General features: G+C 43.7%; 4 protein-coding genes across 8 annotated transcripts in view; 2 read left to right on the top strand and 2 right to left on the bottom strand.

Annotated features, from left to right (window-relative positions):
* Positions 1-998: 998 nt before the first annotated feature.
* Positions 999-4,059, top strand: LOC120832232 (hatching enzyme 1.2-like). Its single transcript, XM_078085286.1, has 9 exons — positions 999-1,429; positions 1,571-1,660; positions 2,240-2,302; positions 2,385-2,540; positions 2,690-2,810; positions 2,899-3,077; positions 3,514-3,595; positions 3,704-3,828; positions 3,937-4,059. Coding segments are annotated over exons 2-9 (807 nt in total). The 5' UTR covers positions 999-1,429; positions 1,571-1,581; the 3' UTR covers positions 3,939-4,059.
* A 3,195-nt stretch (positions 4,060-7,254) lies between these two features.
* LOC120832224 (high choriolytic enzyme 1) lies at positions 7,255-11,291 on the top strand. 2 transcript variants are annotated; one of them, XM_078085283.1, is made up of 9 exons: positions 7,255-7,426; positions 7,554-7,626; positions 8,184-8,244; positions 8,486-8,641; positions 8,908-9,028; positions 9,158-9,336; positions 9,740-9,821; positions 10,151-10,275; positions 11,048-11,291. In XM_078085283.1, coding segments are annotated over exons 2-9 (786 nt in total). In that variant the 5' UTR covers positions 7,255-7,426; positions 7,554-7,566; the 3' UTR covers positions 11,050-11,291. The 2 variants fall into 2 exon arrangements, with proteins under 2 accessions (XP_077941409.1, XP_077941408.1); XM_078085282.1 differs by lacking the exon at positions 7,255-7,426 and having other exon boundaries at positions 7,554-8,244.
* Positions 11,292-11,729: 438 nt separating this feature from the next.
* Positions 11,730-15,043, bottom strand: fadd (Fas (tnfrsf6)-associated via death domain). Its single transcript, XM_040198397.2, has 2 exons — positions 14,213-15,043; positions 11,730-12,165 (listed from the first exon to the last, which is right to left on the bottom strand). The coding sequence occupies exons 1-2, from the start codon at positions 14,511-14,513 to the stop codon at positions 11,897-11,899; spliced, it is 570 nt and encodes a 189-aa protein (XP_040054331.1). The 5' UTR covers positions 14,514-15,043; the 3' UTR covers positions 11,730-11,896.
* Positions 15,044-16,804: 1,761 nt separating this feature from the next.
* The window catches only part of ano1a (anoctamin 1, calcium activated chloride channel a), a 55,528-nt gene continuing 49,179 nt past the window's right edge, over positions 16,805-23,153 (bottom strand). For all 4 annotated transcript variants that reach the window (XM_040204075.2, XM_078085281.1, XM_040204058.2 and 1 more), the window contains 4 exons: positions 21,726-21,778; positions 21,442-21,626; positions 19,905-20,010; positions 16,805-19,505 (listed from right to left, as the gene is read on the bottom strand). In XM_040204075.2, coding sequence (XP_040060009.2) covers positions 19,212-19,505; positions 19,905-20,010; positions 21,442-21,626; positions 21,726-21,778 — 638 coding nt within the window. In that variant the 3' untranslated portion in view covers positions 16,805-19,211. The remainder of the gene's footprint in view (positions 19,506-19,904; positions 20,011-21,441; positions 21,627-21,725; positions 21,779-23,153) is intronic.

The following is a 23,153-nucleotide window of genomic DNA, read 5'->3' as shown; positions in this document are numbered from 1 at the left end:
GCCCGTGTGTGTTTGTTCTATATTTCAATCAAAGATACGTTATACCCAAGAAAATGACCTTGTTCCCAGCAATTGCCAGTGGCAGAGATGTTATCCTCTACCCACACATTACTTTTGAATTCACCCAACTCTGCATGTGAACAAGACTACTGGAGGTTAAATAGGATTTTATCTCACATGTGGATGTTTTCATGCTCTCATAGAATTATGGTGCCCTGACGACGGGAGATAAAAATACTTTATATACGTTGCTATGTGTGTTGCTCTTACGGATGGAACAAAATGTTCTGGCATGTATGGCATGTTCTGCCATAATTTAACATGCAGCCTCTAACATGCAGTCGAGCTTGCCGGCTATCTATCCTACTGATGGTTATTATTACCCTCATTCTCACGTCGGTGGCCTTCATTCGCTGTAGGGCCTTCCTGATAAACCCACACTAGTAGATAAGCCGCCTTTCTGGCCGTAGGCCAAACGCTCCCATACAGCAGCCGCACTCGCCTGTAGGGCTTGGTCAATCAAATCCTCTATTCATGCATTATTATCTACGGAAACAGGAGTTTTCACAATTTGCCATCCTTTTGTAATGTATACTTTGAAGCTTTTTTTTTGTCCATCCACCCTGGGTACATTTATTATTAACATGCTCTTGTGAGCGACCGGACTCATCTTGTGGACATCCATTGGGTGTCCTTATCTGATGTGAAGGGCCAAGGACTAAGGAAGTTATACGTTGTACAGCCTTCTGAGGCAAAATGGTGATGGCGTATTCAATAAATAGTTTTTTAATTTTCAATTTTTAAAAGTTTGAAATTAATATGAAAATATTTATGATTCTGCACATTAGTTACGTGAAACATTAGTTGATGAAGCACAAACAATTTAAACGGACAGATTAATAAAACAATAAGGCTCTCGCTGGAAACGGCTGCTCTTGTCCGCCTGTCGTTGTTCAACAAATGTTTCGCAAGCGAGCAAATACCTCGCGGAGACGAACTTTTGCTCGCGGATGTTTGATTTTGGTTAACTTCTCAAGGTCATTTAATCATTATGATTTGATCAGAGTTGTGATTAAAGGTTTGGGTGGGCCGCGAAAGATTTTCAGATTTCAAATTGGGCCGCGGCATTCTTGAGTTTGGGAACCGCTGCACCACAGTAAATAATTAGTCCACTTAATAGGGAGAATTTTTCCCTTTTATATAATATGTTCACTGAAACACGTGTCCTTTTTCTCACGCTTAGTAGTATTGGTACATTTCCTTCTGTCCATGTGCATGGACGTTATATGACTGATAAGCCTGTGGATTTTGCGGTCTCTGCTTTCTTTAAAACAAGATAATCCATATTTGGTCTCAATGACGCAGTCAAACACACATATAAAAACCTGGAAGGAAACCTGAGCTGCACAAGTCCCCCAAAGGATCCAAGGTGAGTTCAGCTGTAAATATCTGCAGCTCATATGAAACACAGAAGTCTGCACTTTCTTTCTGCGGTCGGTTTTATTTCTTGTTGGTTCTCACACTGGATCTTTCCTCTGAGCTGAAGCTGACTCCTGTCTCTGTCCCACAGGTCTACTGAGGATGGCTCGCATGTCCGTGTTCAGGTTCTCAGCTGTGGCTCTGCTGCTGCTGTCCGCCTGCTGTTGGGCCGACGATGAGGTAGGACCACGGGAGAGAGGAGCGGCGATGGCAGCGCAGGGAGGCGTCTGGTTATTAGTCAACACTTGTTGACTAATGTTGAAAAGAAATGCACGTTGAGCGTCCTCTGTCACCATCAAAACACAAACCGTCTCATATATACGTATGAAGCCGGTTGTCTTCTCCACATTCACAAAGACGCTGTCAGGAGGTTGAATAGTGAATTTATTTACGCCTGTGCTGAGTTATCAAGCACCTTTGTTCACTGTGTTGAGTATTATTTCATCTCTCTCAGATGATGATGCACTTTATCCACAAAGCTTCATGTTCTACAATGATGGACTTTTGTCCCACAATCTCTAATTCTGACCGGTCTACGGGAACACGGCACTATAAGAAACGGAGTTACAGATAAAAGTCAACGTCACACTAAGTCATGTAGCTTGTGTCTAATGTGTTTTTCTTTCCTCCTCTGATCCCACGCTGGACCTGCAGGCAGGTACGTGATCTCTCCTGATAATCAGAGCTGGTGTACCTGCATGCTCAGTATGTGACTGCTGTATTTGTACACAACGTCAAGCTGTGTGTTGTTGTGTCTCTGCAGAGAAGGACTCCGGGGAGCTTTCTGTCTCAGAGCTGCTGGAGAGAGCCAACAGTAATCTGGGTGAGTGAGCTGCTGAGGTCCGCGTGTCTACAGACGTCTGAGCTTCAACGGGCGTCTGAGCTGCTGCTGTAATGTGTTTCAGTCCGCTCCGCCGGTGACCCCGTCCTGATCGGAGGAGACATCGCCGTTGACAGCGAGGCCGAGAGAAACGCCGACCCCTGCACCAGCCGAGGCTGCAAGTGGGGCAAGTTCACTGACGGGAAGGTCTACATTCCTTATTACATCACCAACCACTTCTGTAAGCGCCACACAAAGGCCTGCGAGGCCCTCACACACACACACATACACACACACACGCACACGCACACGCACAGATATTTTGGGGCCCACACGGTCCTCTGGGTTTCACGGTTAACAGCTGAATGTTGTGTGCTGCGGTCCTGCCAGCCTCCCGTGAGCAGGCCATCATCACGCGTGGACTGGAGTCTTTCTCTTCCTTCTCCTGCATCCGCTTCAGGCCCAGCAGAAGCACCGACCGCGACTGGCTGCAAATCGAGTCCCAGAACGGGTAAGAAAGAGACGACGTGGAGCCGCTTACAGTCCACAGCGTGTCCTCAGACTCCCGTATCCATCCACCCATCTCTGACCCCGTCCAGCTGCTGGTCCTACGTCGGCCGTCGCGGTGGGAAGCAGGTGGTGTCTCTGGCCCGCAGCGGATGCCTCTACCACGGCACCGTCCAGCACGAGCTGCTCCACGCCCTGGGCTTCAACCACGAGCAGACCCGCTCCGACAGGGACAACCACATCAGAGTCATGCTGCAGAACGTTGTGTCTGGTAATGCAGCGGTTCGTTATTCTGGTATAGTAGAGAGGAGAGCCAGTGAGCTGCAGACAATTCAGTCACAAAGGAGACTCGGATTAGGCGCAGACCCGATACTTACCAAATACTTCTGGTGCGCTTCTGAAAAGGACCCAATGAGCCCTTCACATCTTTCAGTAACTTTAAAACACTTTGTAGCTTCCGGAAAGAGTTCACTTCTAAGGAGAAAACGCTTGTTCAGGATTAAGAAATGATGAAACCAATGAACTTTGTTCAATCTCCTGCTTTTGAGTGGCAGTACGTCGTGCTCTGGTGACCCCTAGTGGACAGAAAGAGACAACACCACTTCCTCAGCAAACCATTGACCCTCCATGAAGCAGGAGCTCGTTCTGTCCCTGCAGTTATACAACCAGTCAAATGTAACTAGATCCTTCTTCTTCTTGATTTCCAGGGATGGAGCACAACTTTAATAAGATCGCCACCCTGAACCAGGGAACTCCTTACGACTACGGCTCTGTCATGCAGTACCACAAGTGAGACCAAACGGCTCCACCTCTGCACTGCTTTGTGTCTTCACACACGTGTGTGTGTGTGTTTGTTTGTGCTTCTGTTCCCTCTCAACGCTCCGTGTCCTCTTGCAGGTACGCCTTCTCTAAGAACAACCAGCCCACCATGGTCCCCATCCCCAACGCCAACGTGTCCTTCGGCAACGCCAAGGAGATGAGCCGCAACGACATCGCCAGGCTCAACACGCTCTACAGCTGCTGTGAGTGTCCACATGAGCCCTCTGTGAATATCCATGTTACTGCTGCTGCCTTCTGCAGTCTGTGTCCATCACTCACCTTTTGACCTGATCCTCTGTGCGCCGTTACAGAAGAAGGTCGCTCGGATGTCCTGACAGGACGCAGAAGGACGGAAGATTGTCTCCTGGTGCTCTCTGAACAGCAGGCAGCTGTACATCAGCTAAAGATCTGACAATAAAGATATTTTCTCTGGATACAGCTCTCTCTCTTTGTATTTGTTCATCACATGTGTGTGTTTTCCAAGCATATTCAATGTATTTATTCTGGTAAGATCCCAAGTGGGATGAGCACCTTGGAAAAGTCTGAACGACTAAATATTTAAAAAAAGAACTTGGACGTATAGTTCAATTTAAGTATCAGATCCATTTTTAATAATAAATAGATTAAACACATAATAAATTAAATAGATAATAAATAGAGTCCTTCATACTCGCTGAGACTTTTTATCAAACAAATGATGTTAGGTAGAAATGTTACGATAAACATGTAGCACCTCAAACCGATGATGGGCTGTTTAGGTCCATTTCTGTCTCACCCAAGACCACGCGTTTACGTTCCCTCACAAAGAAGAGTTTACTAACTCCTCTCTCCAAAAATTATTTACCCTTTCGGGGACAATACAAGGAGAAGAAGAAGAAGAAGAAGGAGAAGGAGAAGACGCCGTAACAAGAGTAATATACTACCCGCACCCTCACGCTTCCAAAGCGGCACGCTGCGGTCCTCGGGTGCGTTGCAGCGGGATCCTCGGCAGAGCAACACGTGGGGTAAAAAACAAAGTGTCCGGTCCACGGACGGACCACAACCACGCGTCATCGTCCCCAGCAGCCCCGTGAGTCCCCGTAAGTGACGTGACGTCATCGGTCATAGCCCCGGGGGTCCATCCACTCCCCACCCCACGCTTAATCAAATCCCGCGGGATTTACGTCAAGTCCCGCTACACGTTAGTTTTTATCCTGTCTATCCTTATTATTCTTTCATTAAACAAATATAAATTAATGGATTGATGTTGTGTTTGTAACATTCAATTGATGGTCAGCTCTTAAGGATTTTTCATGACAGTTCAAATGTGTGTGTGTTTGAGAGTGTGTGTGTGTCTGTGTGTGTGTGGGGGGGTTGAGTGTGTAGGCCTCTCTAGTTTATTTCTTTAATTTTGCTCTAAACTATTTGTAATGTTGTTCTGGAGCCTGACATTCTGTTGCCCGTCTGCTCTGCACTCAACCCTCCAGGTCCCACACACCCATCATCTCACCTTCACTCACTTGTAAGCCTGCGTTTTTGGTGTCACCGACAAGGAGAAGTTCTGTAAAACGGAACCACTTCTGGTCATTCAAATCGAAACAACCAGGCCCTGGAATGCTGTCTGGCAGCAAGAGAATCACTTCCAGCTCGCGATGTGATATAAATGCTTGGTCTAATGTAGATTATCAGATGTAGTCATATGCAATACATTTTTGAAATTTAGTTTCAAGCAGCAATTTGCTTTTATTGAAAGTAATAATGTCAGGCTGAGGGGAAGGCAGGACTCAAACGCAGACGTCAAACCAAAAAAGACTTTAATAGTCAGAAACTCCAAATGGGCCAAGGGGCCAAAATAGAGGCAGGAACCGAGACCATCCAGAACAATCAACAACGTGACAAGTGACAAGAGACACACACGGCTTAAATACACTAGGGAGGTGCAGGTGATTGGACACAGGTGGAAACAATCAGACAATCACAGGGGATGACAGGACAAGGCAGGAACTGAAGTTACCCAGGGAGACAAGAGGCAGAATTAACAAAATAAGACAGGAAATAAACCCACACCGTGACAAATAACTTAAAAAAAAACAGGTTGTGTCTTCGCAATTAAAAACAAAACTACGCTTCTAAGTGCGCTGATAATAAACTAACTGCGTTTGTGTTTGTAGTCTTTATTTACAGCTGGCTCCAAATGATAATGCCAAAGACTTCAGATAACAGTGTCCTACATGTGCAGCACTTCAGTGTGAAGTCGGTGTGGGGAAAGAACAATTAACGTGGTGTTTGTGTGTAAATTTGTAATGCAATAATAGAAAAAAAGTTAATATCATTTTCCCCAGAGCATTTGCTTTTGTAAGAGATGTGAAGTTTTGTGTTTCATGTATATCTCCAAAAAGAATGTGGTTTAGCAGTTCCAATCTGTATTTAGCAGCACAAATGAATCTGTAATTCTCTTTGAATCATAAAGCCCAGCCAGCACGATGAGGGTATATTGAGATACATGTTACATATCGGGCGTGATCGCTGTGGATGCAATGAACCGTCCCCACTGGCCACGTACAGAATGTGTCTGCCTTATCGCCTCAGTTTCCTGCTGTGGGCAGTGGGGGTCAGATTGATAACAGCGTGTCAAGTGTCCCACACTGATAAGAGCTGTGTGTTTTTTTATGTATTTTTTCCTTTAGACAGGGTGACAGATGTTTTAAACTCAGGCTCTCCAACATAACAACATAACATGTTTAAAGGTGTTTTAAGGGAATCAGGACCGTAGAGGGATTATAAAAGATGTCACACCCGTTGCAAAACTGTTGTAATGGTGATGACATTTTAAATACAAACATTCTACATTGAGGAAAAACTCCCCTTGTTAGAAAAGTCCATGTGATCAAATCAAAAGCTGGGGAGCAACTAAATAAACTTTGAGGCAAGAGGCTTTCTCAGTTAATGGAATAAGAATTTTACTTGTAAAACACCAAAGAAAACTTCTTTGAATGGCCAAAGAATTAAAATTTCAGTTTAAGGGGAAGAGCATGTCTCAACTTCGCGGTCTGGCTAATTGAGCTGCAAAGGCCGCTTTTATCGATACAGGTCAAGGTCAAGGTGCTTGCCATAAAAACTGTTTAATATTTGCAGGATTCAAAAAGTCAACACAAATAATCCTCTAATGTCTATTCCTAACCACGATTCCTTGACCTCTGTGAAAAACGTCACGGGGTCCAGTGGTTGCTATGCTAAAGGAGCTAAGTCAGGAAGCATATAATACATTATACAGTATTAATGTATTATACATATAATATATGAATACATTATATTTTATTGGGCTAAAATAACAGTACAGTAGAGTGATATGATAAAGTCATCTTCACCACTAGTGAATATGGTCAAATACTTTTTAGGATATGTCGCCAGGAAGGTGATCATTTTAAAATTACACATTTGTGCATTGAGTGTACGCAGCATTTACAACGTGATTATATTGTTTCATGGTCAGTGTGCAGTCACTATGTGGGAAGAGTTGTCATGTAAAAATCGTTTGTAGTAGAGTTTACATATTGCATGTGTTTTGGGTTGTTTCTTCAGAAATTGTTTTTTAGCAACTACACAAACGATGAACCGTGGGATGTACTAAACTATTTCTACAGATGCGCACAAAAAAAACAGGGACCACGAGTCGACACACCTGGGACTGTCGCAGTTCTTCACACGAGTTGAAAAAACTCTGAATGTTCCATCTCGAGTGATAAAGGCGTGCTGTGGTGGACTGTATATAAACTGTCTATGGGGAACAGCAGGACACTCACTCTCTGTTGAGGATTTCAGGTAAGAACCCCGTCGGATAATATGTCACATAACTTAGATGGATTATATATTTCTGATTTTTAATTTTTCCTCAGTGTGAGTAATGTTTTCACTTCCTCACCGTCCTCCTGCTCTCTGGTTGCTGCAGGTCAGTTGCAGCCATGTTGGTCTTCTCTTGGTCTCTTGTGAGCCTGCTGCTGGTGTCCTCTTGCTGGGCTGAGGTAATATATTCCATATTTAATGCTTTATCAAGTACTGATAACAACCAGGCCTAGATTAAAAAGTACATAAAGAAAACCAGCACTGATCTTTGTACCCAAACACACTTAGGCCTCGTTTTCCGTAATCATTTATTCATCCTTTTTGGACTTTTATTTAAATTTATTTGTATTACCTATTTATTCATATATGCAGTTTTATTTTTTTGCACAAAAAACAAATTGATATGGTTAAAAGATATTATTGGTATTTCACTTTAAAATGAAAAGCTAAAGCTTACACACGTATGTATCACCACAATAATTCCTTTTACCTTTTAATTACAAAAAAGAAAAATCCTATAATATTTGGCTTTTCTCTTTTTCCATGTCGCCGTGGGCGATTACAGGGAGGTAAGAATAGAACAAAAGCCCTTCTTATATATATATATATATATATATATATATATATATATATATATATATACATTTTCAGTGAGATCACTCAGCTGTTTTGTTGTAAATGGCCATTGTACAGTTGTTGCCGTGTCTCACGTTGTGCAGATGTTGCCACCGCTGAGGACGAAACCTCCAGGGAGCTTTCTGTGAGCGAGCTGCTGGAGAGAGCTAACAGAGACCGCAGTGAGTAGCGCTCTTCTCCACCTTAACGGTTCTGTTACGGAGGCCATGTTGTTAGACAAGTTGACACAACAGAAGGGTACCATTGAATGCAACACCACAACAACAACGTACAACTAAATCATTACACACACAACAGCATGTAACATCCTGTAACACGTCACCAATCTGTACGGAATAACAAATGAATAGTGAACTGCTGTGTAAATCCAACGGACCCCCAACACCCGCGTTGCTCTCGCAGACCCCGACTTGGACGAGCCCATCCTGATCGGAGGCGACATCGCTATCAAGTCTGAGGCCGAGAGGAACGCCGACCCCTGCACCGCCAGAGGCTGCCTGTGGAACAAGTGGACCGATGGAAAGGTCTACATCCCCTACTTCATCGCCAACCAATACTGTGAGCAGGGATTCTTTCGTTTACATTCATTCTTTTTGACCCTCCCTTCCCTGGGAATATTTGGACCTCATGAGTTGACCTGTGGAGACTGGAGATGTTTTATTTCTCTGTGAGGACCTAAAAGGGATACTTATGATAACAACCGGGGGCTGTCAGTGAAAAGTGCATTGTGTAATTCCATTAACATTACACAACATAAATCATTCAGGTGAAGTTAAAGCCGTGCAGCAGGAGATTTTTTCAACCTGTCATGTTTCTGCCGTCAGCCTCCCGAGAGCAAGCCATCATCATTCGTGGACTGGAGTCCTTCTCCTCGATGTCCTGCATCCGTTTCAGACCCTACCAGAACGGAGACTACGAGTGGCTGAGCATCGAGTCAAGGAACGGGTAAGACTCCGGCCGTGAGCTCACAACTCATCCTCATCCTCCAACAATTGAGACCTTCAACCGTGGGCCAGCACTTCCCTTTGCAATCCCACGAGTTCTGAACCCCGCTGTGTGTCTGTGCATCGACAGCTGCTACTCGTCCGTGGGTCGCCAGGGCGGCGCTCAGACTGTGTCTCTGGCCCGCAGCGGATGCCTCTACCACGGCACCGTCCAGCACGAGCTGCTCCACGCCCTGGGCTTCAACCACGAGCAGACCCGCTCCGACAGGGACAACCACATCAGGGTGCAGTGGGAAAACATCATCGAGGGTTAGGCAGCTCATCTACTTCACCACTGGTCATTTTAAGTCTTTGGGGTCGTCTTAGAGGCAGAGACCACTGCATTGTTCAAGGATGAAAAGATCAAAAACACTATTTTGCCCTCAGATCAATGTGAAAATAGCCAATTAGAAGATCTGCCCGGCTCTACATCGAGAGGCTCTGACCCTGCGGACTGTTTACTACATTTTGTCTTGAAAAAGAAAAACAATACTGCAGACTGGAATTAAGATCAGTAGATGATCAAAGCATAGCTGTATTGGTCAGGGGGAGCACTGAATGTTACAATTTTGGCACTGATGTTTGCAGAAACGAAATGTAGATCTTCTCACTTGCCTTTAAAACGGGAAATGTCTGTCATTTTAAATGTACGTTTACTCTCATATCTCCGCAGACATGAAGTACAACTTCAACAAGATTGCCACCCTGAACCAGGGAACTTCTTATGACTACGGCTCGGTCATGCAGTACGACAAGTGAGACCAAATGGCTCCACCTCTGCACTGTTTTGTGTCTTCACACACGTGTGTGTCTGTGTCATTTAGTTATAACATTTCCTTTTTATATAGCTACTATCACTTTGGAGTTGTAGTGTTTCTTTCTAGGAACACTTAGGGAAGCTACTGGCCTGAATGAGCAGTTGTTCATCAGGGACTCTGGAGAAGTAGCAGAACCAACAGGGATCTGCTCTTAAACAAGACCATGTGACACAATAAAGAACCACATTCTCTCGATGTATCGGGGATTGTTTCCATTAAAACCCAATCCTAAGCCGCCATGTAATGTGGTACCGCTGACTCTCCAGGTACGCCTTCTCCAAGAACAACCAGCCCACCATGGTGCCCATTCCCAACAGCAACGTGCCCTTTGGACAGGCCACCCAGATGAGCCAGAATGACATCGACAGGCTCAACAGGCTCTACCAGTGCTGTAAGTATACGCAAATGTATAAAAACACCAAACCACAGTAAAACTTCATTCCCTGTAGTCCGTGAACTAAAACTTTTCAATCTGAAGAAGCCACGCAGTGGGACTGCACTGCATTCTGCAGGGATGTCTAAGCGTTGCTGCCCCACTGCATGCAGCTGGTGGCCTTTTGGAGTCATGGCGGCGGCATCCCAGGTTGGAGTGGAGTCCTCATGGGGACTGTGCTGCGTGTCATGCCCCCCTGTCCCTCTCTCACTATCAAAATCTAATAGAAATGAAGTATATTTCTATATATGTAGTATGCCAGCATTGTCACAGTTTAAGGTTCACATATGGTAAAAGGCTCTACAATAACAGGTTGACCGACTGCATCTGGAAGACATAACAACAGACCAATCCATTGACAGTGTTCATAAAAGGAGAACATATATTTTACACATTTTCTAATGGATTTGGGGCATGACAGATTGGTATTTTCCCAATATTGGGGGACACACGACCCCCCCCAAAGAATGCGTGGTTACGCTATTGAATAGGGTCAAAGTTCAATGATATCACAAAGTAGTGAGTGCCAATTGAGTGCATACTGTATTCAACAGTGAACACCTTGTGAGGGAAGCTGCAGCATATACTGAACAAAAATAGAAAACTGTTATCGATGTGACACGAGTGTTGTTTTGAGAGAGACTTAATGTGAATTGACCTTTGTATGACCTGTCTTTTGACCTGTCCGTCGTTCTGCTCCATCTTAATGACACACTTTTTCATTCTGCAGAAACTGGAACTTTGCCCCGTCTCCCTGATCATCAACATCAGGAGCACAGTGATGAAACAGATGAGGTGTTTTGCAGACCGCTGCTTCTACTGTTTGATAATTCAATGACAAAAGGCATGGGCACTTTGTAGATTCAGAAGGTGTTAAAAACTTAAAAACACCCTTTCATTTCTATCCTCATATCACATGAAACAATGTCAACAATTGCAATCTTCTGATCCAAAAATAAAGCGACCTTCATTCATTGGCCTTCATTCATTTTCTGGCTATAAAATATGAAGCAGCAGCGAGATGCTGATTAGCATAGCTTAGCTCAAAGAGCTGTTTAACAGCACCTCTAACAACTACCAGTGTATTTTGTTTGTGTTTATCAAGTTAGGAGAAGTGACTCGCCAAAAGAAAGCAAGGTGGATTTCCCAAAGGTTAAATAACTCACACGTATTCACATGTCTAGTGACTCAGTGGTCCTTCATAGTCTCAATCTCTAGTTTCCATTGTTATTCAATACAGCATCAAACATTAAGGTCCGTTTAAGATTAAAAATATAGCCCCCCCAGACCACCACAACACACTTGCTGCCCGATATCGGCAGAAAAAACATTAAAAGGCTGTAATTTAAACCTGCCAAGCTAGACTGCAGACCACCACCTGCAGAATGTTGAATGATCATTTTGCTGACACATTACTTTCACATTAAGTTTATTATCTGTGTTTCATCCTCAGGTCAAAATATGAAATACCATTAGCATTTTTTGTGATTTTTACTTCTTTCTTTCGCAAAAAAGGTTAATCACATCCGTCTTTTCACTCCCAGAGTTCACGTCTCATCTGTAAAACGTCCCGTCGACGTCAGGGGGTTGAAAGTGCGTCCTCCACTTTGTCGGCAGTCAGGTTGAAGTCACAGCGCCTCAGGGCTTCCACTAGCTCCGCCGCGCGGGCCGCCGCCCCCCGACTCTTCCTCCACTCCTTCAGCATCTCCCTGGCCGTCTCCTCCAGGTCCGTGTGCCTCGTGGAGACCGACTCCAGCTTGACGTCGCTCAACCCCAGCCTCCGGCCCAGCCTGCGCCAGGGCTTTCCCAGGTTCCCCGCGATCACATCGGTGGCGCTATCCAGTTTATCTAAAGAGAGGGAAGGCCAGAAAAACAATGTGTGGGAACAAAGCATTATTATACAAAATGTAAATGAGAAACTTGTGATTGGTACGTTATGTGCATCATCTCTATCATTATCATGGTAACAGAAAATACTATTTATGGATGGCTGGCTGGTGAACTATACGTTTAACGCAATATATAGAAAGTTGTTAGATATTAGTTTAGTTTTAAACACTTATACTTATATACACGCATCACTACGTACATTTTTGGTGTTTTAATTATTCAAACATTTTGGTTGTGTTAATGCACAAATATTGACACGCAAAATTGTGTTTAATAATAAAAGCCTGTTGAAATGAATCAGCAGAAGGACGACATCCACAACCTTTTAGACTGTGAAGTGGTATTGTGGCATTTTGCTCTCATTGGAGCCAAGTAAGACTGCAAGTTTAGAAAATCACTGATGAATGAGTGGTGGGGGGCTTCGATAGGCAATGACGCCATTTTACTCATTGCTGTGAATTAACTAATCATGGGGAGTACAACGTAGCCTTTAAAAAAATGTATGGCCAATTTTATCATAATCCAGAAAAGAATCATTGAAATATAAAGAGAAATGTTCCAGCTCTACTGACCACTGTCTGACAATCTTCTAGGCGCCAACTTGTACAGTGTTGTGTACACTAGTACACATCCGATCTATCCTTTGCGGCCCGGCGTATCTCATCATGTAGTGCGTTATTCAAGACGGAGGCAGGTGAGCCGGCAGCGGGGGAGGGGCGAGATCACTTTCAAATGTAAGTAATAGAATTTACTCAAATGTAAACCGATTTAAATGTTATAATACTTAACATCATATCTCAGTATATAAAAATGGCTTAAGCTACGTGACGTTGGTCACCAATGTTGAGTTTTTAAATATATAAGACGCTAGAACAGCAGTCGGTTACAGTCAGTTACATCGGAGAAATCAAGACGAAGGCTCTTTCCAAGAAGATGAAAAGAGCTTTTTGCATTGGAAGTAAAACAAACAAGCGAAGAACTGAGCAGAGGAATTCATCCACGTGTCAAACGAAGGGGGGTGAGTGACAAACGGACCACTAAAGCTTTTCTATGCTAAGCTAGCTGCTATGCTACTTCTATCTCAACATCTACCCTGTAGTGGACCACCACTATGTCCCCAAAAGACAGTGGTTTGGAAAACATCCTGGCTAAATGTGGGAGATTGTTGGCACTTAAAACACAGTCGTTAAATGATGGAGAGTTGAGAGCACGAGGACAACAGGAAGAGTCGCTAGTTCAACATGTTTTCTGCCTCCACGATGATCAAATGTGTGTAGTTTTGTGTTCAAAATAACATTAACAATTAAACAACATTGTCTAAAATACACCCTTTCTAAAGTGATTACTCATTACTTGTAAGATTTACTCTTTAGAAAAAGAAAAAAAAACATTCATTAACAACAACACTGTAACAACAACAACATTCATTAATCGCCATTAATCGAATTGCGAAATTTGCGATTAATTGGTTAATTCCTTTTAATCTATGGACAGCCATTGTTTAGATTAACGTTGTACGTGGTATATATATATATATATATATATATATATATATATACATAAAAAATCAACTTTCAATGCAAATAAAACAAACACCCTGGTGTGTAAAAGCCTCTAGGAAGTGTGATTCATTGTTGGAAACCCTGGTCTTGATCATTACTAAAAATAAGAGAAAAAAAAAGACTGCAAAATAATGTAATTATTAAATGAATTGGTAAATGTCATCCCGTAGTGATTAGAAATGGGATTGATTTTTTTCCCCTCACGCCCACCGCCACGGTTCAACCAAGTGAACCCAAGTTGCATTGTGGGAAACGTAGGATGTTTTGGGGGAACCATACTGTGGACTAGTGAAAGTAACCTACACATATAATCACCCCGGTTGTCGTGTGAACGCTGGGAAGTGTTTGTCAAACCCATCTAACATCTGTATGCGCGGCTGGATAACGCAGCGTGTGATCAGAGACCGCGGAGCCGCGCGCGCGCGCCGCGGGCTCGAGCCTACCTCTCTCCGACGGGTCCGGCTGGTCGTCACACGGCGCCGAACCGTTTTCAAAGTTGTCCAATTTGTCCGAGAGGTCGCTTCGGTCAATGTCTCTGAGCAACTTGGACAGAAACTCCGTCTGCTCACTTCCTAGTTGGCGTCTCTCCGTCAGCACCTGAAACAGCAGCGTCCCGCTCGTGATCTTCTCCAGCTCCCTTTTGCCCACCAGGTCTCGCACCAGGAACTTCATTTTACTCAGCTGGTCCTCGGTCAGCTGGTTGGAAATGTCCAGCAAAAGCTTGTTGAACTGGAACGAGCTCATGTCGCCTCAGACGATCGCTCCGCCGAAGAAGCCGACGCTGTGAGTCCCAACCAGGAAACTCCGGCTTTTACTTTCACTTCCGGTTGGTGACGTTCCTGTACAAGTACAATCTGCACCAAGCTCATCTTAGAAACTGCACAAATATACACTACAAACAAAAACAAAAAACAAATGGCCACACTGTAAATGTCAATATCAAAAAGAATTTTATTGCCAAATGTATCATTTATTTATATTTATTTTATTTATTATGTATTATTTATATTTATTTATTTTTATATATATATATATATATATATATATATATATATATATATATATATATATATATTTAGACATATATATATATGTATGCAAACTGGGCCCATTCCCAATCCCCACCTGAACCCTCAGGAATTGAACGGTTGAGTGTGAGAGTCTGTAGCTGTGTCTCATTTCATCAGCTGCATGCTCTGAGGACACAGTCATAAATTACTTCGGATGTCCCATTACATTGGCTCCTCTGACCGCGGCTGAGGGACGCAGCCCTCTAAGCGCCAGTTTTGAGGACACATCAATGCGGCCCAGCATGTCCCATCATGCAGTGCAGGACGGAGGCAGCGGGGAGGCTGGAGGTCACTTTTAAAAGTACTAGAATTCCCTCAAATATCAGCATATCTTAGTTTATAAAATTGCTTCAGTTACGTGGCGTGGTAACCAATGTTGTATTTTTAAACACACATGACGTGATAACAAACTGCTCTGACATACACCCCCCAGCCCCAGATGCAGGCTGTCCCCCTCACCTGAATCCCCCTGCGTCCTGTCCAGTAATGTTACAAATGTTGAGAATAAAAACGCACTTCCTTGGTTGCTTTGGTCCTTTTGTTTTGTGATTATAAACCAACTATAGATTCTGTTTTAGGGAGCAGGAGAAACCATCAAGCGGAAGGGGAAAACAATGTGCAGCTACTGTGTATATATATACCTATATATATATTTTATATAAAATGGATTTGCTGTGTCCAGTTGTACAATCACTACACTGGTTTAGTTAACATAACTTATGAATGATAACATTTCAAAATAAGGATACTGTTGTGGAATATTTCAATAAACTAGTTCGGGAGAAGCGAATGAATTCACCACTACATTACATAATTCCAAACAGATGAGGATCAGCGCCTCTAAATCTGAGGCCATGGTTCTCAGCAGCAAATCGATGGATTGCCTACTCCAGGTAGGGAATGTGTCCTTACCCCAAGTGAAGGAGTTCAAGTACCTCGCGGTCTTGTTCACACGTGAGGGGAAGATGGAGTGTGAGTTTGGCCGGAGAATCGGAGCAGCGGGGGCGGTATTGCACTCGCTTTACCGCACCGTTGTGACGAAAAGAGAGCTGTGGTCAATCTTCGTTCCTACCCTCACCTATGGTCATGAAGGATGGGTCATGACCGAAAGAACTAGGTCACGAGTTCTAGCTGCCAAAATGGGTTTCCTCAGGAGAGTGGCTGGCGTCTCCCTTAGAGATAGGGGGAGAAGCTCAGCCATCTGTGAGGAGCTCGGAGTAGAGCCGCTGCTCCTTTGCGTTGAAAAGAGCCAGTTGAGGTGGTTTGGGCATCTGGTGAGGATGCCCCCTGGGCGCCTCCTTAGGGACGGCCAGCTGGGAAGAGGCCCCGGGGAAGACCCAGGACTAGGTGGAGAGATGATATCTCTGCACTGGCCTGGGAACGCCTTGGGATCCCCCAGTCAGAGCTGGTAGATGTGGCCCCGGGAAAGGGAAGTTTGGGGTCCCCTGCTGGAGCTGTTGCCCCCTGCGACCCGACCCCTGAAGATGGATGGATGGATGGATGGATGGATGGAATTGCAAACAAACCAAGTTACCCATTCAGAAAACAAATTATATTTTAATGTAAAAGCACTAACTTGATACGTTTTTATAGTTTCCAAAAATAATTCAGAAATTATAATAATATTAGACGCGATTGTTTAATCAACTTCTTCAAATTATTCGTACATTCACTTTTGAACCAGCTTTCAACATCTTTTCGCTGTTTGTTCCTGAAGTCCTGATATGTTTCCGACTTTTCTTGTCCAATTACAACTTTTAATTTGATCAGTCAGAGCGTTTGTGTTGCCTCTCTCTCTCAACAGTGCAACCTACGGCCACACCGCTTACAGACCCGGCGCGGTTTACGCTTCCACAACAACCCGGTCGGTTGAGGCGGCTTAACCAGCGGAATCAGAGCAACGCACACGGCGGCCGTTAGCCAGCGAGTGTGACCAATTTTAATGTCCAATTAACAAATGCACTCTAAGTTGTACTCTCATTTATTTGGAGTTGGTATACAGAAAAGAAAAAAAACTCAAAATATTAGACAAGGACAGATTGGTTACACGTGCATAGACACTCATGAAATGCGCATCGACATACATTATAGTAGATATCCGGCATGTCACAACTTGCAGTGTTAACTGATGTTGTACATTCAACATGGCAACAAAAGGACGTCTTGCAGCCAGAGACAACTCCATCTATGAGTGAGTATCAACGCTAACCCTACGTGCACACAGAGTATAAGATTTGATCAAAGAAAAGTGACATCCTGGAAAGAAGTAACGGCCTTTTGTGGCTCCCTTCCAAATACAGCTAATACGTTCTGTATTGATGTATTCTACATGATTAAAATGAAGACACTACAGAGTATAGATCACTGGTCCCTTGAGGGCTGATAAAACCTCAACATGTTCAATCACTCAAAAATGCATCGTCACAAAATGATAAAAATAAAAAAAAAGATTCAAAACATTCACAACAAGTGATTATACATTACTGTAGTAAAAATAATAAGAATTCATTCTGGCAGTCAGAGTTGAGGACTTAAATCTGGGAGTAAGTAGATATGTACAGTGGAGAGGGGCCGGATTTGACACATCACTGCGTGCTTGTGGCTCCTATCGTTCAGTCTGCAGCACGTTTCCGTTCTTCGAGGTGGGATCCAGTCGCTCCCGTGTGTTTCTTTTGCAGCTTAATAAATACGAAATATCATTCAGTCTTTTGTGCTTGAAAAGTTGACAGCAGTCCTGGTTTAATTTGTATCCCTCTGTGTGACGAGTGGAACGCTCAAACCAGCCGGGGAGGACAATATAATACAGGGTGGGAGAGTCGCTCCATAACTGTCCTTGTTCTGCTTTCCAGAGTAATCAAGACAAGGAAAATGAGTCCTTTTAAGAAGCTCCTGATCCCTCAATCCCCTTTGTCCCAAGATGCAGTTCTCTAATGGCACACGCTGCATGCATCGCTACACTTTTAATATTAAGTTCTATTGTTAGTGCACAACTTCAAAGCTTAAAACTCTAATAAATGCAGCTGAGCATCTCAACGATATGCAAAGGTGTGAATGGCTTGTTTTTAAATGTGTCGGATGAAAAATCCGTCAACATGGACGGGGATTAGTAAACTAATCTGCTTTGCAGATTGTCCAAAACAGACAAATAGGACAAGTGAGTTACAGAATATTAAATGCTGGACCCTCCTCTTGTTTACAGAATTTGATTATAATTATACATGCATTGACAGATTTTGCATCCACCAGATGGCAGCAGACGCAAGACGAAAAAAACACTGATACTTCATCACTTTTGAAAGTGTAACTTTGGTATTTGAACTTATTGTCCCAAGCATTTGTGTCAACATGACCAACCTTTGAAATGGGTCCGGTATTGAGGGAGAACGCTGCAGCAGCTTGGGGGAAACTCCTCACCAGCAATGTACGACTTGTCCCCAAGTGCTCGCTCAGGTTGTAATTATCAGATTACATGATGGACAGAACTTTTACTTCATCTGGTATGTTTGTTATTGCTTCACACCAAGTCTCGCTCAAGGAGAAGTCCCGTTATGAAATCTCACTAGAGTAAAAACACAAGTTTGAGAAGTGATTTTCAATGCTGCAGCTGATTGTTTTGTTGTTTTTTTACAATGGGATTGCAGTAAGGGACATAAAGCGAAATAATAAAAAACCTAAAAGAAAAGGTTTCATTTCGCCAAAGAGTTCTTGCTCTTTGATGGTTGTCAGAATAATTATTTGCAATTGGGGATTTTGTGCAGTGAGAATATTGTGTTTTTTCAGTTTTTTTTCACTCCCCTGAAGAGGCAAAAAAGAAAGACATAGATTACTAAAGACTTGAGTTGAGATGGAGAATGGCGTCACTTTGTTTGTGCTGTAAATCGCGCCAATCGGAGTTTTATTAATTCCAGTTCATTGGAAGGAATAATAATGTGACTTGTGCTTCCAGGAGAAAATGCCACCGAGCACAGACCCACAACCCGAACAAACGTAACAACCAGCAGAGTGGAGTCGAAATAAAAAGTCCGCTGAACACAGCAGGTCTTACAGATCCCAACAGGCCGACGACGCAGCACATTCAAAAAAGTACATCATTCAAATTCCTGCATTTGTATATAATTGTGCAAAAGTAAAAAGATTTCTGCGCTCAAAGTTTCTGAGCTCAACAGCACGCGTCAGGTGGAAACTCTTCTCAGAGGTACCATCTGGACGGAGGCGATGGCATCGCAAAGGACCCCTCCCACCCCCTCCCACCCCCCCCCCCGAGTCAAGTGAAGCTAATGGCTTGTTCCCCTTAAATACACTATATCCAATAAATAACGTGTAGTGATCATCATGTTATGACGGCCCGGCTTTGAGGAGCCGATTGAACCGCTTAAACTCTGTAAACGGGCGACCCGTTGGCTTCCCGCTCGTGGTGCTCGTTCTCCCAGACGACGTCCTGCGCGGCGGGCCGCGAGCGTGCCCGCGGCGAGCTCCGATTGGCCGACGAGTGGGAGGCGAAGTTGTCGAGGTTGTGGTTGTCGCGCGCTGCCAGCCTTTTTCCCTGCTCCTCCTTCATGAAGAGTTCCACCATGAGGATCTTCTCCTTGTGGATCTGCAGGCTGATGTCCTTGGGGATGTCCGGGATCAGCCAGTCCACAAAGTCGCTCATCAGCATCACCACGTTCTGCACGGGACGGAGAGCCGTTCAAGCACCGCCGAGTGCAGAATCAACACAGCCGGCTAATCCAAAAGCTACCGGTCAAACCGGGGTCCAGTCCTGAGTCTACTGAAGCAGTTGTTTTGAGTTTTATAAAGGTTTCATTTGTAACAGAACGGTGTGCTGTTCGTCTCAGAGACTAATGGGAGTGATTATTGATTTACAACATTTTTTTTCCAAACACAAAAGCTTTACGCAATCATGGACGGGAAAAACAGGAGCCCACAGAACACGTGAGTTGTTTGCAGGTTTGTTTGCTTTGCCCACACAAAATATGAATGGCCGAGGTGACGTGTGCGGAGAGCGTGTCGAGGCGTGCAGCATGTGTGCTCTGGTATTGATGCGCGTGTGTGTGTGGTTTGAAACCTGAAAGACAACAACGAAGGCGAGGCGGGCGGCGAGGACGGCCCAGAACTCCTTGGACAGTTCGTACGGTGTGCTGGACGAGGGGGGCTCCCTGTAGTCCTTATACCTGCACACAGGAAGACACGGTTGATCGACAATATTACAAAAGGAGAAATAGACACGATAAGCAATTGCTTGGGAGATTATGGCCTGAGTGTCATGGCTTTTAGGATTCGGCCGGCTTGGCTTGTGGTGAGTTTACAGATGACTGACAGTTCTGTCAGTGCCAAGCGTGTGGGTGGCCCAACATGACAACACAAAAGATCCCTTCCAGAGTGTTTTGTTTGTACTGTCGAAATGTGGCGCTACAACATGGTGGACCCCTTGAAGAGGACCTGCTCTCTATCTCAATATAGACAGCGGCACAGGAAAGAAGACTCTCCTTCACACCGTATTCCAATTACTGCCCATTGATGCCCTACAAATGCTACACAGGGGCCTTTTATATCATTTGTTAGAACGACAATCAGTGGCCACGTTAAGTCTCTTTTTTATTGGTAACTTATTTAGTAAAGGTTGGGTTCCAAATGTAAATAGTATAATGGTTGAAAACCTTAAAGCCTTACATCCAGGACGTGGTCAAAACCCGACATCCCAACCCGCTCTGAATCTGCTAAACTGCTCGTCCCTCCCTCACTGAGAGCAAAACACTCGACTAGATCACGACTCTTTGCTGTCCTTGCTCCGAAATGGTGGAACGAGCTCTCTGAAGACACCAGGACTGCAGAGAGCCTTCACATCTTCCGCCGCAAACTAAAGACAAACCTCTTCAGACTCTTCCTCGACTAAAAGACTAACAAATTATAGCACTTAAATTGTACTTAAAAAGTCGCTTTGGATAAAAGCGTCAGCTAAATGACATGTAATGTAATGTAATGACTGAGAGGAATAGAATATGGTTGGGAAAGGAGAGCACTCGTAAGTGTTCAATAATATAATTGTAATGTTATAGGTGCAATAAACACCACAGCAATTTTTGACATTCTCTGTGGGAGAAGAAAAATGTTAAGTAATTGTTAACGTTTGTCTCTCAGGTGACCCCCGGTACCAGTAAAGCCCCTCGCTGTGTGCGCTGGGCACGTTTTCAACAGGTAAAGCACAGAATATGAGCTTATGTCTCTTTGTTGTTGAATTAAATATGGTTGAGATTCAATCGCAAGTTTGCCAAACATGACAAACGTACCCTATAATTAGGGAGAAAGCCTTTGAGCTTGTTTGAGCTTTCAGGAATTTGTTGGTGACATTGAAGAGGCCTTAGCAGAGTGGGGCTAAGGGGAATGATACAAACCGTTGTACTGTGAGCAATGAGCCATTCTCTTCCCTTTGGCTGTATATGCTGTTTAGCATAGATTTGATTTATTTTCTTGGAGTGTGAAGTTTTTATTATGAAACTTTCTTTTCCTTCCTTCCTTATGAAACTTTCTCTTCATTTGAGTCTTTTGCATAATGAAATAAGTTCTGCATGTATTAAATGGTCGTTTTTGGAGTTGAACTGTACCTGCAGATTTCCACCTTGTAGCCCAGGTGCATCGGCTGGATGGGGTCTGTGCCCGGCTGGAAGTCGCTGACGTTGAAGTAAGACAGAGTGTGGTTGACGAAGCCGTGCATGGTGCCGTCCACGCTGTACATGTACTGGTAGACCAGCCGAGGGATGAAGTCCGAGGTGAAGGAGATGACAAAGGCCTGGGGGGGACGCAGAGCTTACTTAAGCCTCGAGAAGCTTACCGTGTTTATGACGTCCAAACCGCGGGTTTGAAGGTAGCGTACGGACACGAGACTTACGTTGACGATGACCGCCACCTTGCTGAGACCTCTCAGGAGGTTGTACCAGATGCCTGCAGAGAGACGGAGAGAAACGGTCTTCAGCGATCACCAGCAGATGGCACAAGCACAGAAGTGGAAAGACTCCGCTGTGTGTTGTGTGGTAGGAAAGTTTCTATTACGTTTAGGTTGGATTAACTGAGCTGCTTCACGATAATAGTGTTGACCATGGACCATGTGTTCCTGATACTTTAGCAGCCAATATATTGAGCCGAGCAGCTGTTTAACCGTTGTGCACAGTACATGTACTCAACCTTAGATCTTCCAATCCTCCAAACTATGACAAAATGTGATCGGAGTTGTAGAAATGTGTCTCGCTACTTCATTGACTTCCTTTCAAATGTTTTTTGCAACGGTTTCAGTTTTAATGGGTCTTCATTTGTCCCTTTTATCTCTTATTTTGTACTGCTCCAATCAATTTAGGTGTCTCTATTGTTGTTTGTGTGCTCTAAACATAAGTGAATAAGATTTGAAGAGGACGTACGTGTTCATTTCCAGGTTCACACTTTTCTTTTGTTTGAATATTTGTGTGTTAGCACGCCCCATTTTAGCGCGTTTCAAACGAAGTGCGTTGCTAGGGAACAGCTTGGGTCCATGTTTACTTCCTGCCAGCTAATGTCAATCACATTCACTGCAACCAAGAGATGCAGAACTATTTACCCCTTCACTGCAACTAGAAGAGAATTTAGATATGAAGAAGGTTTAAAACTGTGAAAATGTATAATATTGTGACATAATGGTACAGAAATGCTGCTGGCTTGTTTAAAAGGCACAGTTTCGGGGAATACAGGTGCCGTTTAAAAACGTTCACAGTGTTGATATAGTATTGAAACAACGTTTTACGACGTCATTATTTTATCCTCTCCACCTAAAACCTTTTAAGGCCTGGCCTGTTTTCTGGCATCTGCTCCAAAAATTGCATGCACATCCTAAAACGCTGTAACTACATGGTCTATTTGGAAAATATTTGGTGTCATGATAAAAGTATCATATATATATATATATATATATATATATATATATATATATATAATCTTATTGGTTAACTCTAAATGAAGATGGCATATGACAAAATTGAAAAATGTCAAATTCGCCTAAGAAAAAATACCCTTACCGGGTATGAATCCCTTTAAAACACGGAGATAAACACTGTCACTTTGATAAAGTGAAGCAGAACCAAGTTCGAGAGGTTTTAGTACAATTCTCTTAAGAGTTAAGGGAGAGGAACGTGTAGAGCACAGCACGACGCCTAATGTCTGTTGTGGTGTGCAACATTATCATATTACTTTTTAATGAGTGCCTTTTTTATTCTATGTGTCGAATTATCGGGAACCGTGGGGCTTCACATTGAAACCCATCTGAGGGTAGTTTCATTTCTAATGCTGGGAG

This window comes from Gasterosteus aculeatus, chromosome 12 (genome assembly GCF_964276395.1).
Source record: "Gasterosteus aculeatus chromosome 12, fGasAcu3.hap1.1, whole genome shotgun sequence".
Classification (NCBI taxonomy): Eukaryota; Metazoa; Chordata; class Actinopteri; order Perciformes; family Gasterosteidae; genus Gasterosteus; species Gasterosteus aculeatus.
Note: the sequence above shows the minus strand (reverse complement) of the source record. Positions and strands in the feature narration are given on the sequence as shown.

What these genes read in the sequence shown, in the direction of transcription:
- LOC120832232 (XM_078085286.1), top strand. Translation starts at nt 1,582, where the DNA reads ATGGCTCGCATGTCCGTGTTCAGGTTCTCAGCTGTGGCTCTGCTGCTG. An exon ending in TTACATCACCAACCACTTCT is followed by an intron (nt 2,541 to 2,689) that starts GTAAGCGCCACA and finishes CGGTCCTGCCAG; the next exon opens with CCTCCCGTGAGCAGGCCATC. An exon ending in TCTGTCATGCAGTACCACAA is followed by an intron (nt 3,596 to 3,703) that starts GTGAGACCAAAC and finishes GTCCTCTTGCAG; the next exon opens with GTACGCCTTCTCTAAGAACA.
- LOC120832224 (XM_078085282.1), top strand. Translation starts at nt 7,911, where the DNA reads ATGTATCACCACAATAATTCCTTTTACCTTTTAATTACAAAAAAGAAA. An exon ending in GTGGGAAAACATCATCGAGG is followed by an intron (nt 9,337 to 9,739) that starts GTTAGGCAGCTC and finishes ATATCTCCGCAG; the next exon opens with ACATGAAGTACAACTTCAAC. An exon ending in TCGGTCATGCAGTACGACAA is followed by an intron (nt 9,822 to 10,150) that starts GTGAGACCAAAT and finishes CTGACTCTCCAG; the next exon opens with GTACGCCTTCTCCAAGAACA.
- fadd (XM_040198397.2), bottom strand. Translation starts at nt 14,513, where the DNA reads ATGAGCTCGTTCCAGTTCAACAAGCTTTTGCTGGACATTTCCAACCAG. An exon ending in GCCGGACCCGTCGGAGAGAG is followed by an intron (nt 12,166 to 14,212) that starts GTAGGCTCGAGC and finishes CCCTCTCTTTAG; the next exon opens with ATAAACTGGATAGCGCCACC.